General features: G+C 44.4%; 1 protein-coding gene across 2 annotated transcripts in view; it reads right to left on the minus strand.

Moving 5' to 3' along the window:
• RNLS (renalase, FAD dependent amine oxidase) overlaps nucleotides 1-13,785 on the minus strand; it is a 202,494-nt gene that overhangs the window by 182,716 nt on the left and 5,993 nt on the right. The window contains exons 3-4 of one of the 2 annotated variants that reach the window (XM_015813266.1): nucleotides 4,690-4,832; nucleotides 4,001-4,159 (exon numbers count right to left, since the gene is read on the minus strand). In XM_015813266.1, coding sequence (XP_015668752.1) covers nucleotides 4,001-4,159; nucleotides 4,690-4,832 — 302 coding nt within the window. Of the gene's footprint in view, nucleotides 1-4,000; nucleotides 4,163-4,689; nucleotides 4,833-13,785 lie in introns of both variants that reach the window. The other variant, XM_015813265.1, reaches the window with a different exon arrangement.

A 13,785-nucleotide genomic window follows, 5' to 3' on the forward strand; every position in this document is an offset into this window, starting at 1 on the left:
GTATTAAATTTTTTAGGAATAGCCAATATTTGTGGGAGACTTCACCAATGGATTATTAATGTCTAACCTGATCTAGCTGAGAGCCAAGCCAAAACGAGTCATCAAGAGCGGAGACCAAGTTAAGACTGGATTACCGGTAGGAGGGGGCGTGACAAGTTTTGGATACTTGGTCTCAAGAGCAGGCAGACTAAGGAAACCCGTTGGTGGAGTCTCCGTCTCCTGTACTGGAGAATCTCTGTGATCTATCCCCAAGCAGCTGAAACAATTTATTGATGGCTCAGTTGAAGCTCACAGGATACAGTTTCCAAGAAAAAAACAATGGAGCAGAGCTTCTATGAAGCTGAAAAAACGCAACTTAATATGCAACTGTTTCTCATACTGGGAGGGTAGAAATGGAGAGAGTGGTATATTATCATCATCATCATCATGATAGATTTAATATTCAATTTGATTCACATTCTGGGACTAATAAAAACTTAACAGTTCAAGTCCTAACCAAGGACGTAACAGCTATTAAGGTAGTGTTTTAGTATATAGGCAGTTCCAAATAGGGTGGTGGTATTATTATTATTATTACACTATTCAAGGGATAACATAGTACCAAGGATCAGGAAAAATAATTACATATTGTGTTTTTTTAAAAAGAAATCTGAGTTCCATTCACAAATCAATGATCATGATAATGATGAATTTATAAGCCTCCCTGTTCACGAGTGACTATGAATATTTCCACTGAAACTCAGTGTTATATTTAGACTAGGTTACTATGGCTTATTTAAATCGCCATGACCAAAGTACTGGTTTGACCTGATATGAAAATGTTAAGCAAAGTGAAATTCAATGAAGACAGCTAGAAAGGCTGAAAATGTAACATTAGGAGCCCACACAGAGAAGGCATATTACACTCCCTTCCTCAACTTTTCTAACATTAGAAAAAAGACATGCAGTATATGCCATTTGCTCTACTAGCACACTCCATTTCAGAGAAGTTGTAAGGATGAAACCAAGTATATTGGGATTAGAGGGGAAAAAATCCATTTTCACTGAACTCCTTCAGCAGATCTGTAATAACTCTTACAGCCAAATTATACATATTTTATAACAGTGTGCACGTGTGATGGCATAATCTAAAATATGCCACATAACATATCTGAACAGCTCAGGCAGAATTTTCAAAATTATCTAATCTCACTTCAACCAGAAGGCTTTTCAAAGTTCACAATTTAGCCCAAAGTCTCCAAGAGTATTCATGGATATACTTCACAAAGCACAAAATGCACTAAACATGATTGAAAAATTATGATTTCTTTTTTATTGTGCCTGTATTAGAATATTACTATTCTAATAACTGGTTTCTCAAAAATTAAAGAAGCCTTTCAACATCAGCAGAATGTTTATCTTCCTCTTTTAAGTTTTTAAAATGCAACAAATTGTTAACTGAAAGATCAAAAATCTGCTAACTGCTTAGCATTTTATACACCACATTCTGAAAGCAGCTTACATTTTACTGAGCCCTTTGAAAGATTATTAGAAGGCTGCCATCCACTGACTCATTCAAGTACTGCAACTAAGGTGCACAATTGCCTCATCTGTTGTAAAATTACTTCCAGTGCAACATAAAAACTGTTTCCAGGTTTACAAAATGCTAACCCTTCAAATGCCAAACACTTTTCACACAGGGGAAATACAATGCAAAGAAACGTGAAACAGTATTTTGAGAAAGGACTCACATCAGAATTCAACATACGCATTTTCGACAATGAAAATTCTATAGGGACATATAAAAAAAAATAAAACATTGAAATTGTAAAAGTGTCTGTGCTGCTGGATTAGATTCAATTGTTTAACTTGCTGCAATCAGAGGAGAAAATATCCCCAAATATGAAGACCCACCTTAATCAACAGCATTGAAAGCTTATCTTATTTATTTGTTCCTTTAGCAAATACATCAATTGCAGATGTATACAAGAAAAACAGCACACACCGGATTTTTATAATGAAAAATAAAATTAGGTGAATAATAAGAAAACCACTAAAGCCAAAATACAAAACACAGCACTCTTCTATTGCCCCTTAGGCAGGGGTGTCAAACTGTCAGCCCGTGGGGCCGGACACGTCATCCAGAAGCCGTGCCTACCCTATTGCCGGCAATGGCAAAACCGTCCCGATATGTTGCGTAACGTCACGTGACATCGCAAGTTTGACACATCGTAACATCACAAGTGTGTATCTATCTGCCTATCTAGAACAAGTATTTAAAAGCTGGGTTTAAAATCCACAGAATTTCAGCTGAATAGAATGGAGATAACGAACAATGTCTTGTGATGACTCTACTCTAAAAATCGGATAGCTCTATGATCTAGCTCAGGGGTGTCAAACTGCCATGTCACAAGGAAACTGCGCCCACCCCATTGCTGGCAATGGGGAAAAAGTTCCGGTACGTCACGCAACATCACGAGTTTGACATGTCTGATCTAGCTGATTAACCAAAATCATGATATACATAATGTTACTTATTTATGTAAGAGACTTACATGGCCAGTAATCTTATGTATTATAACTCTGGGTAGCTCATAGCAACTGCACTAAGAACATAAAGAAACAGCAAAGATAAACAAGCTCAATTCAAAGCATCCTAAATCAGCCAACATTTTAAAAAAATATCAGTCACTGATCTCACTGTCCCAATGTAAACCTCCTTATAAAACAAAAGTACAGATGTGAAAAAGCAGTAATATAAGTTTACATTTTTATTGCTACCAAAAATTAAGTTTTGTTATTTATTGCCTCCTTCACTCCCTCTCTCCCACTTCCTCTGTGGTATTTGAGATAAAACTACCTGTCTCTTGATTGCTATAGTTCCCTGTCATCCTTCAAATTATTCGGCTGTTTTCAGGTATGGCAAAGGATGATGTCCAATCATTTTGTTAGAAATAGAAATCTAGTCCTTTTCTGAATCTTTTGACATGCAGAATGTTAAGACAGAGATAAAGTGACTATAACACATTTAAGAAATTGATGTATGTAAAGCACTTCTACAATACTTTTCAATAAAAACTCATAGGATAGCTTATAACAATAATGCAATTCCAAATACATGAAATAGCAAAAATAGGATTAAAACAAGTGTTCACCAGGACAGATGCAACTGTAATTGAAACCAGTGTACAGAATGAAATAAAAAGACTGTTTGTCCTGTACTGAAATGACATCAAATCTGATCTATTTTCCCGGAAAAGAGAATCCACAGATACAGTGCCTCAGACAAAAAAGCCCTCTTTTATGTCACAAAAAGTCTCTAGTGATGACCGCAAACTCTAATGGCAGTATTTCCTTCAAATTGAGTATTTCTGTATAAGGGTATTAAATGTAAGCACACATAGTGCCCCAAATTACAATCCACAATCGCTATTTTGAAATCTTTCAGCTGCAATCCTAGCAGCTAACTCCCTAATCAGGCAGTAGAAGAAAGCAAGACATACACAAAAGCTTCAACATTTCACTTCGTTTGTTAAGAATCCTTCTTGTTTTGCACCTTTCAGTTTGAAACAAGTAAGGCTTAGCTCATCATAAAATAAAACACCCTCAGAATATTGTGAAACAATTAAACAACTCGCCAAGCTTCCAGATCCTATCACTTGAGTGAATTAAGAGTTTTGTTATGTAAGTGGCACATTTTTAAGACTACAAATATTCTCTCATTTTTGATGTGTCAGATATAGGTTAGAAGAAAATGACTTTTTGAAAGGAAAAAAAAAGGCTGCATATTAAATGAGACATAAAAAGGGGAACTTTTTTGATGGACACTCAAGGTGATATTGTGCTTAGGAGTCTGGATTAGAGTAGAGAAGACCATGGTTCAAATTTTCATTTGGCCATGGTGCTCAAAGTAACAGGAAATCATCTTTTGCCCAAACTACCTCTGAGGATTATATGAAGATAACCTCTTTGTGAGCAAGCTATGAACTAAATAAAACAAAAACTGAGCATGGAAACTCACTGGTTGCAATATCCCCTTGAAGGTGAAGAATCTGTGGGACAGGCATTGTGAGAATAACTGTATCAAAGTGGTCAAAAGATCCTGTACTGGTGTCCACTTCCCATTTTCCATCTTTGAGGCAGATCTGAGTAACATGGTGATTGTAGAAGACATCTGCGTCTGCTGAGAAAGAAAGAGAGAAGCTAACAGATGCTACAATCCCTTTGGAGTTAGGCAGCTAATAAATTTAAATTAAATAACTAAATAAAAAATTAAATAAATATAATCGGCGACGCAGGGGAAAAGGGACAAAATCTGGGAGCTGAAACAATTGTATCAAGATATTTCGTCATTCATACCAACATGAGGATGAATGTGAAGTTTCACTTTTTAATCACCCACACCTACACCCAAGCTGGGGCACCTGCAAGACTGGCTGTCTCTGTGTGTGTGTGTGGTGGAATAATTAATGCCAAGATGGAGGTTGCAACTGCGATCAAAATTCCTCCCTTTTTATTTTAATATGTATTACGCATGTACCAAAAAGTAATGGAGTTTTGATCACTCTATTACTGCTTCTATTTTGACTTTTTAACACTGGCTCTGGTGAAAGCCCCCCAAGCATTTTCAGTGAATTTTATTATTCAAAAACAGAAAAATCAACAATACATCTGAATCAACAATACATCAACAATACATCTGAAGCTCACCTGCCTTATTTAAGTAATGTTTAACAATGGCTGAAATTCCTTTGGGTGTTACAAAGTTATCTACTCCTTCCTTCACCACCATTCCTTTTACTGGGACAGTCAATGGCTTCAGGACTCCATGAGAAAACAAATCTTCATAAAAGCTAAAAAGAGAGTTAATGTCAGAATCCAATTATATTTCATTTCTATCTATCTCCTCTGAGCTAAAATCAAATCTCACCTTTCCCTGGACTCTGCCATACTTTCAAGGAGGAGGGGGGATGGGGTGTTGTCTTACCTGAACGCCTTTTCTCAGCACGGAGATGGAGGATCCACAGAATGGGTTTAGACTGTATTCCTACCCAATCAGATCAAGTCAGTCAGAGTTGCCACGCCCCGTCCAGGAGTACAGATCCCAGTCTTGACGCGAGCGAAGCCACTGACTGACACAAGACGTACTGGCTCATAAAACTAAACTGTCCTAGTCGTTAAACGACCCAAAGAAAAAGAGGCAGGGGGTGGATCCTCCATCTCCGTGCTGAGAAAAGGCGTTCAGGTAAGACAACGCCCCTTCTCCAGCACTGGAGATGGAGGATCCACAGAATGGGACATACCAAAGCCTACTGTCCCTTAGGGTGGGAAGCAGACCGGTCCGGTGTGGCACGCTGATGAACTACCTGTTGGAGTACCCTCCTATCAAAGGAGGCCTCCGCCGAGGCAAATTTATCGATTTTATAGTGCCGAATAAATGGAAAAGGCGATGACCAAGTGGCCGCTCTGCAGACGTCTTCAATGGACGCCTGAGTGGCCCAGGCCGCAGACGTAGCAGCACTCCGAGTGGAGTGAGCTGTGACCCGTCGTGGAACCGGTAAGGATTCAGCCTGATATTCCCCGGAGATGCACGTCCTAATCCACCTGCTAATTGTGGACGAGGAGACCTTTCGACCCCTGGAGGAGGGATGGAAGGATACAAACAGGGCCTCTGATTTGCGGAAATCCGCTGTCCGTGAAATATAATAACAGAGCGCCCTGCGGACATCCAAGCAATGCCATTGCCTTTCCAGGGTACACGATGGGTCAGGACAAAAATCCGGGAGCACAATATCCTGGGACCTATGGAACAGTGAATTTACCTTTGGTATGAAAGTGGGGTCCAGGCGAAGGGTCACCCTATCCGAGTGGAAAATGCATAGGTCCTTGCGGACTGAGAGTGCGGCCAGCTCGGAGATACGCCGAGCCGACGTGATAGCCACTAAGAATGCCACCTTGTGAGACACGTGGCGAAGGTCGCATGAACCTAGGGGTTCGAAGGGTGACTTCGTCAGGGCCAGAAGGACCCGTGGCAGATCCCAGGAAGGGAACCTATGTACTGTAGGTGGTCTGGTGTTAGCTGCACCCTTAAGGAATGATCGAAGCATGGGATGATGCCCTAACGATCCCCCCGAGTCATAAGTGAGGTCATTGGCAAGAGCAGCTGTTTGTCTGCGTAATGTGTTCAGGGCTAATCCCCTCTCCAGACCCTCCAACAGATATTCCAAAATATGGGGAATAGTGAGTTGTGAGATTGACAAGTTGTGCCCGAGGCACCAGGAGCGGAAGTTCTTCCACGTAGCCTCGTAAATACGATTCGTGGAGGGACGACGGGATGCTTGGATTATATCAATGACCCCTGGTGAACAAAACTGTTGGGACAAGCAAGAGCGCTCAACTGCCAAATGGCTAGCTGGAGCCATTGGGGATCCGGGTGAAGAATGGACCCCTGGCTGAGCGAGACTCTGTCCGGGGGAATTCGCCATGGGTCTGTGATGGAGAGGCTCATCAGATCGGCAAACCAGGGTCTCCTTGGCCAATAAGGAGCTACTAGGAGTACCTCCGCACCCTCCCGGAGAATTTTGCGTACCACCGCCGGAAGGAGGGGGAGAGGCGGGAAGGCATAAAGCAGGCCCTGAGGCCATGGGGTCCGAAGTGCATCTGTTTGTTCCGCCCCCTGGGATGGGAATCGGGAGAAGAACCGTTGCAGGTGGGTGTTGACTGGGGACGCAAAGAGGTCCACCAGCGGCAGGCCGAAGCGGTGGCAAATTTCCTTGAATACCCTCGTGTGAAGGCGCCATTCTGAGTGATCCACTGTCGCTCTGCTCAATAAGTTGGCCTGAGTGTTCTCCTTCCCCGAGATATGGTCGGCTTTGATGGAAGCCAAACTGCGTTCTGCCCAGGATCCCAGTAATAGTGACTCTGTGAGCAGAGTTCGGGATCGGGTGCCCCCGTCTGTTCACATGAGCCTTGGCAGTCACGTTGTCCATGAGGACTAGCACGTGTCGCCTTCGTACCAAGCTGTGAAAATGCCGAAGAGCTAAATGTATGGCCCGTAGCTCCAGCCAGTTTATGTCGTGTCGAAGGTCCGAGTGGGACCAACGGCCCTATGTCCACTGAGATCGAAGGTGCGCATCCCAGCCAAACAGGCTGGCGTCGGTTGTCAGCAGAATTTGATCCGATTCCTTGAACAACGACCCTTTGAGGATGGCTGGAGACAGCCACCACGTGAGGGATCGCGATACCTGAAGTGGGAGTCTCACTCTTTGATGGGAGGCACTGAGGTTCCGCCTCTGAAAAGGAAGTAGGAACCACTGCAGCTCCCTGGAATGGAGTCTGGACCAAGGGACAATTGCTATGGCCGATACCGTCTGCCCTAACAATTTGGATAGGCTGAGTAAAGATACTGTCTGTCCCCTGCGTACTTGGAGGACAGATTCTCTCAGGTTGTCCCGGCGTTCCTGAGATAGATACACCCTGCACTCCCTCGTGTCTATGATGGCCCCCAGGTGCAACAGCCTTGTTGTGGGGACCATGTGACCCTTGGGGAAGTTTACCGAGAACCTGTGGTCCTGGAGCAGCTTTATCACTCGTTTTAGATCTGTCTTGGCGGACTGGATGGAAGATGACTGGATCAGGATGTCGTCCAGGTAACATTGGACCCTGACCGGAACCATCCTTAAATGAGCTGCCAGGACCGCCAGGATCTTGGTAAACACCCTGGGAGCCGATGAGAGACCCAAGGGCAGGGCCCTGTACTGGTAGTGTTGACCCTTGTAAGCAAACCGTAGGAACCGTCGGTGGGCGAGAGAGATGGGGATATGAAGGTATGCCTCCGTGAGGTCGATGGACGTCAGGAAGTCCCCTTTCCTTACGCTTCCTAAGATGGAGCGGAGCGTCTGCATCTTGAACTTGCGGTAAACAAGATGGTAATTCAAGCTCTTGAGATCCAAGATGGCTCTCCATCCCCCCAACATCTTGGGAACGACAAAGAAGATGGAATAAAATCCCCGACCTCTCTGGTCCACCGGGACCGGTTCTATGGCCCGTATGTTTAGCAGGTGTTGGACGGCTTCGCCCATCAGTCTTCTTCTTGTCTGATTTCGGGGGCATGGGCAAGAAATAAATCGATTTGGGGAATTGGAGATGAACTCCAGGTAGAGGCCGTAGCGTATGGTGTTGAGCACCCATGAGTCTGTGGTGGTCACCTCCCACTGGTGGGCAAAGAAAGAGAGTCTGCCCCCTATGGGAAGAACCGCCAGGGAGTCATCTGGAGCGACAGAATGGACGGCCGCTCCCTTGAAAGGGCCGCTTACTCTGAAACTGTTGCCTGGGCTTAACCGCCTGTCATACTGTTTCTCCTGTCTGTCCTGTCTGGTCAGGAAGGGACGGAAAGGCTGGGTGTAGTTATACCTAGTCCCAGGTCGAAAGGACTGTCAACGGGGAAAATAACTTTGGCGTTTTTCAGATTTTTTAAGGAGGTGGTTGAGGACTTTGCGCTTGTCCTTATTCTCAGTTAAATAAGGGGCCAAAGCCTCCCCAAATAGCTTACCTCCTTGGTACGGGGCCACTGACAGACGCCACTTAGATTTGGTGTCGGCGTGCCAGTGCTTGAGCCAAAGCATACGGCGACCAGTGATGCTGGATGCCATAGCCTTGGAAGCAAATCTGGTGGCTTGGAGAGTGGCATCCGATGCATATTCGATGGCCGCCACCATCTTGCTGAGGTCCTGGTGGGAGCGGACATCGTCCACTGGTGTCCGAGCTTGGAGCTGCTTAAGCCATCGATGGGCAGATCTATTAAAGAAGGATACGGAGGTGGCCGCCCTGATTGCCCATGCAGTTGCCTGGTGAGTTTTTCTGAATGCGAGCTCACACTTACGGTCCTCCACTTTGAGGGCCTCAGAGACATCTCCGGTTATGGCAGTGGGAGAAATTAAGGGACCGAAGGGTTCATCCACCGCGGGCACCTCGAGTGCCTCTTCCAAATCTTTGGCTACATTATAAAGCTTCTTATCAGTAGCACTTGGGAGGGGGAGGGAAGCCAGGGATGTCCATTGCTTCCGGATGGCAGTTAGGAACATGGGCGGGCAAGGGATGCGGTGTTGAGCTGCCACTGGTTCCGTGAAGTTAGGATCTAACTCCGAATCGGTGGAAACAGTGGCTGCTGTCAAGGGAGGCTCAGAGCCGAGGTGAGCTGTGGATGAAACCTTGTGGAGTAGAGTAACGAATGCAGAGGGATCGAACATTCCACTGAATGCAGGGGCATCGGGAGAAAGTTCCTCCTCCTCGGACATGGGGATCTCTTGCTCCATGCCCTGGTCATGGAGCGACAGATCCTCCTCAGAACATGAGGAGTCAGAAGGAAAGGAAGGTTCATAATAAGTCTCGGGAATCTGGTGAGGGACAGGAGGAGGGGCCGTAGCCAGTGGCCTAGATGGTATCACTCTGGCGTCTAGAGCGCGGTCACTGCCTGAGCAATTAATATGGCCAGACGATCCTCCGAGAGGAGCGTGGCAGATTCGGTCGGTCGCAGCCCTGCCGCTGTGGGAGTGAAAGTGGCCTCGGGCGTTCCGTGATGCGTCCATGCAGCTGAGGATTGGGGAACGTGGACAGTTCCGCTTGTCCCGTGCCGTACGGGAGAATGTGGGGACTCGATTGTTGACCATCCTCCCGGGGGAAAGATTGGGAACCCCAGGGGATTTTCATGTGCCAATCCCTCAGCCTGGGCCTCGCCTAACCTAGCCTTCTTTTGCGCCCTAGAAAAACTCTTTTTCTAAGACCAGGTGTCTCCGGTTGGCTTGCTTTTCTGCCCTCTTGGAGACCTTATTGGTAGATCTGACTTTGGTTTTGGGTACAGCCTTGTCAGATCCCTCCAGAGGGGGCGGGACAGCATTTATTAGGGCCGATGAAACGGGCCCTACGTTCCTTGGAGAGGAATCTGAGACCTCCATTCTCTGATAACACAGGGACTCGAAGGGGACCCCCCGGTATCTAGAGAGTATTGTGTCCTGGGTAAGGACAGACGCACTGTGGGGTGTGACTGGAACCCAGGTACAAGCTGGTAGTAGACAGAGGTAATAGCACAGATAAGGACAGACACACTAAAGGTATGCCTGGAATCCGGCTTATTCTACCCAGGATAAGGACAGGTGCTCAGTGGGGAACACCTGGAATCCAGGGGAATACTGATGTGCAGATTCTGCTAGTAACGCAATTGTTTATAGCTGTACTAATCTGCCAGGTAACTGTCCCTAAGAGGATTACTGTTACCCTGTTCAGGTAATAGCTAAGCAAGGTGAGACCAGGAGACACCAGATCCAACAAAAGGTTGTGGAGAATTTTTGCAGAATTGTAAGAATTAGGGCTGTGTGTATGTGCCTAGGCCGGATGTTTGGTTAGGCCCCGGGCAGCAGTGGGCCTGAGCCGCTCCTGAAATGGTAGCTAGGGTCCAATGGTGGCCTGCCTATGGTTGAAGACCGTTGCAGTGTCAGGCAATTCACGGCTGTGTCAGCGGATCCCTCAATTTAGAGCCCTCTTTGCAATAAAGGCAGGAGGAAAATTGGAGAAAACAGAGCCCACGAAGAGAGAGGAGGATCCCCTCTCCCCAAATTTCCCCCCCAAACGCTGAGCCGATCGCTTTGTGATCGCGCGGTTTCAAAATGGCGGCCGCGCGCGCGAATAACGGTCGAATTGGGAGAGTCCTGAGGAGAATGGGCCTTGAGCTGAAAGGCGCGCTGCGATCTTCAAAGGAGCTGGAGAAACGGCCGTTTCTCAGTTCTCCGATCAGCTGTGCAAACGTTGATCGGAGGCCCGTTTGGAGCGTGCGCGCGCCTCGGAGGAATTTCTCGGCGATCAAGGGGCCAATAGCTATTAAAATTCAGTGAGTCTTCCCCTTCTTCAGGAATTTGAGGGAGGGATCGTAGCTACTCCCTTTTAGGCCCTGCCGGGCACCGGAGCTGCAGCCGCGAGCTCCGGAGGATTCCCTGGGGTCTAACGGCCGTTAGACCACGGAACTCAGCCCCTTTGCTTTAAAGTCTGAAAGCTCCTGGAGGGAGGGAAGAGAGAAGGGGCCCCCTTCTATCTTCCTATGATTCCCCCCCCCACTTCAGAGCTGAGAGAAGGTGGCTGAGAATTTAATATTTAATTTAAGTAATTTAAGATCAATTTAATAAGGGAAAGCCGAATTAATTACCAGGGAACAGCACAAGAAGGGAGAGATGGAAAATCCACTAAAAGTCTAGACTGTACCTAAGAGCCAGAGTTGTACGTTCTGTCCATGGGCAAGATCAAGTCAAGACTGGGATCTGTACTCCTGGACGGGGCGTGGCAACTCTGACTGACTTGATCTGATTGGGCAGGAATACAGCCTAAACCCATTCTGTGGATCCTCCATCTCCAGTGCTGGAGAAATGCATGCGAGTTTATTGCTTTCATTTCCTCTATTCCAGTGTTTCTCAACCTTGACAATTTTAAGGCATGTGGACTTCAACTCCCAGAATTCCACAGCCAGCAATGCTGGCTGTGGAATTCTGGGAGTTGAAGTCCACATGCCTTAAAATTGTCAAGGTTGAGAAACACTGCTCTATTCGCTACAATGTAACCTTTTGGTTACTGACTCTTGTCTGCTATCCATTACAATGTAACAAATTGCCTCCTGCACTATGCATCTCTCTGAACCTTCTTCTCCCTAACCTGGCAGCTAGGAAAAGGGGGAGGGGAAGAAGTACAAACCTCCGGAACCTGGCTTATCTCTCCGTTCTCGAAAGGAGGTGTGAAGAGCTGTGGAACATCGCACTACAAATGGAGCTGGATTGATGTTATCTCCCCTTTCCCACGATGGACCTAACACCTAGGGATTGGCCGGTCTGAATCATCCGGATGAACTGTGGGGTGGGGTTTGCTTAGGGACACTTTAATCGATCAGTAAGGGAATCCCTCAGATCCTGTCTATTATGCCTGCTATCAACTACTCTTAATAAAAGTTCCTGTTGGAAGAAATTGTTTCCAAGAGTTCTGCTTTCTTAAGATGTGGGATTGAAGTGGGTCCTTACAGTTAATCTGTTAACTAGTTAATCTGCTCTTGACTGCTCTTGTACAGATTTTAGATTATACTACTGGTTTTAACTGGTTGACTTTTAAATGATTTAAAAAGTTCTTTAAGATAGAAATCCATAGTTATAGATCAGGGGACTCCAAAATTGGCAACTTTAAGACTGGTGGACTTCAAATTCATGCTGGTTGGGGAATTCTGGGAGTTGGAAGTCCACCAGTCTTAAACTTGCCAAGTTTGGAGACCCCTGTTTTATATCATTGTTCCATCAATCATTAATTATAGCTTGCTTTCAAACTTTGCCCCTTAATTAAATTATCTAAACCAATTTGGACAACATCCTACAAGATGGGAGAAATAGAGAGCAAAAAGATCCATCTGTCTGAAATGGTGTAGGGTTTCCTGCCTGAGCAGGGGGTTGGACTTGATGACCTCCAAGGTCCCTTCCAACTTTATTATTATTATTATTATTATTATTATTATTATTATTATTATTATTATTATTACAGAATGAAATACATATATCAGTTGAAGTTGATTTGGATATCAAATGTTATCCAGATGAATACAAAAGTAAAGTGATCAAGTGAAAGAGAATAAAGAAGAAATTATTACTTATTTCAGGGTTAACTATATTAATTGACCATATTTAATTCAAATTAAATCATGTTCCATTTTTGTCATGGTCCCATCTCCTTCTGAGATCTTGATAGCAAAATGGTATGCCATTTTATAAGCTGTCTACAGAAATTACAGCCTTGGAACCACTAAACAAATGCATTAAATCAGTAACTAGACAGCAGATCATCTGTGTTACAAAAGTGAATATTGGCTTCTTTTTTTATAAGAACAATTGTATGAGTGACCCATAATCATCACAACCAAGATGAAATGTTCTTCTCTGCACAAATAAAACAAGCCTTAAGATTAACTGGAAGAATATTTTATGGTATTACCTTCAACCAGTTTTAAGATCTGATATACTAGACTCTTGGTACTAAAGATGGAATGAAACATTGAAAGAATATGAAGGATATTCATTTAAACCTCAGAAGCCAGAAACTCCACAAGAGTCTGTGGTGCAGCTGTAGAAGACATATAGTGAATGAGTCCTAGTGAATTGCAATGGTAAGTTTACTATTTTCAACCAGAACAAAACATTATATATAATTATTATATAATATAACTAAGCAAGGAGAGAAGCAACCTAGAACTAAGGAGAATTTTCCTGACAGTTAATCAGTGGAATGACTTGCCTCCAGAAATTGTGGGTGCTCCAACACTGGAGGTTTTTAGAAAACGATTGGACAACCATTTGTCTGAAATGGTATAGGATTTCCTACCTGAGCAGGGGGTTGGACTAGAAGACATCCAAGGTCCTTTCCAACTCTGTTATTCTTTTATATCCTCTTCTGAAGTTATCCTCTTGAAATATTTGTATAACTCTACTAGGCAATTACACTTACATGGGGCTTAGATAAGTATCTCCTGCCTCCTGCACCCAGAAATCCTCCATTTCAAATCATGTAATGCAGAGTTTTCATTTAGATTCTTATTTATTATTATTATTATTATTATTTTAATTTCTATACCGCCCTTCTCCCGCAGGACTCAGGGCGGTGCACAGCATATTAAAAACAGATACAATAACAATATACAAAAATAAAACCCTTCTAAAACCAAATTAAAAACCAAATATTAGAGGCTGTGTTCCAATTAAAATTATACTTAAAATCGTCCCTAAATAAAATCCT

Source organism: Protobothrops mucrosquamatus, unplaced genomic scaffold, assembly GCF_001527695.2.
Source record: "Protobothrops mucrosquamatus isolate PMUCROS unplaced genomic scaffold, P.Mucros_1.0 scaffold149, whole genome shotgun sequence".
In the NCBI taxonomy this organism is placed as follows: domain Eukaryota; kingdom Metazoa; phylum Chordata; class Lepidosauria; order Squamata; family Viperidae; genus Protobothrops; species Protobothrops mucrosquamatus.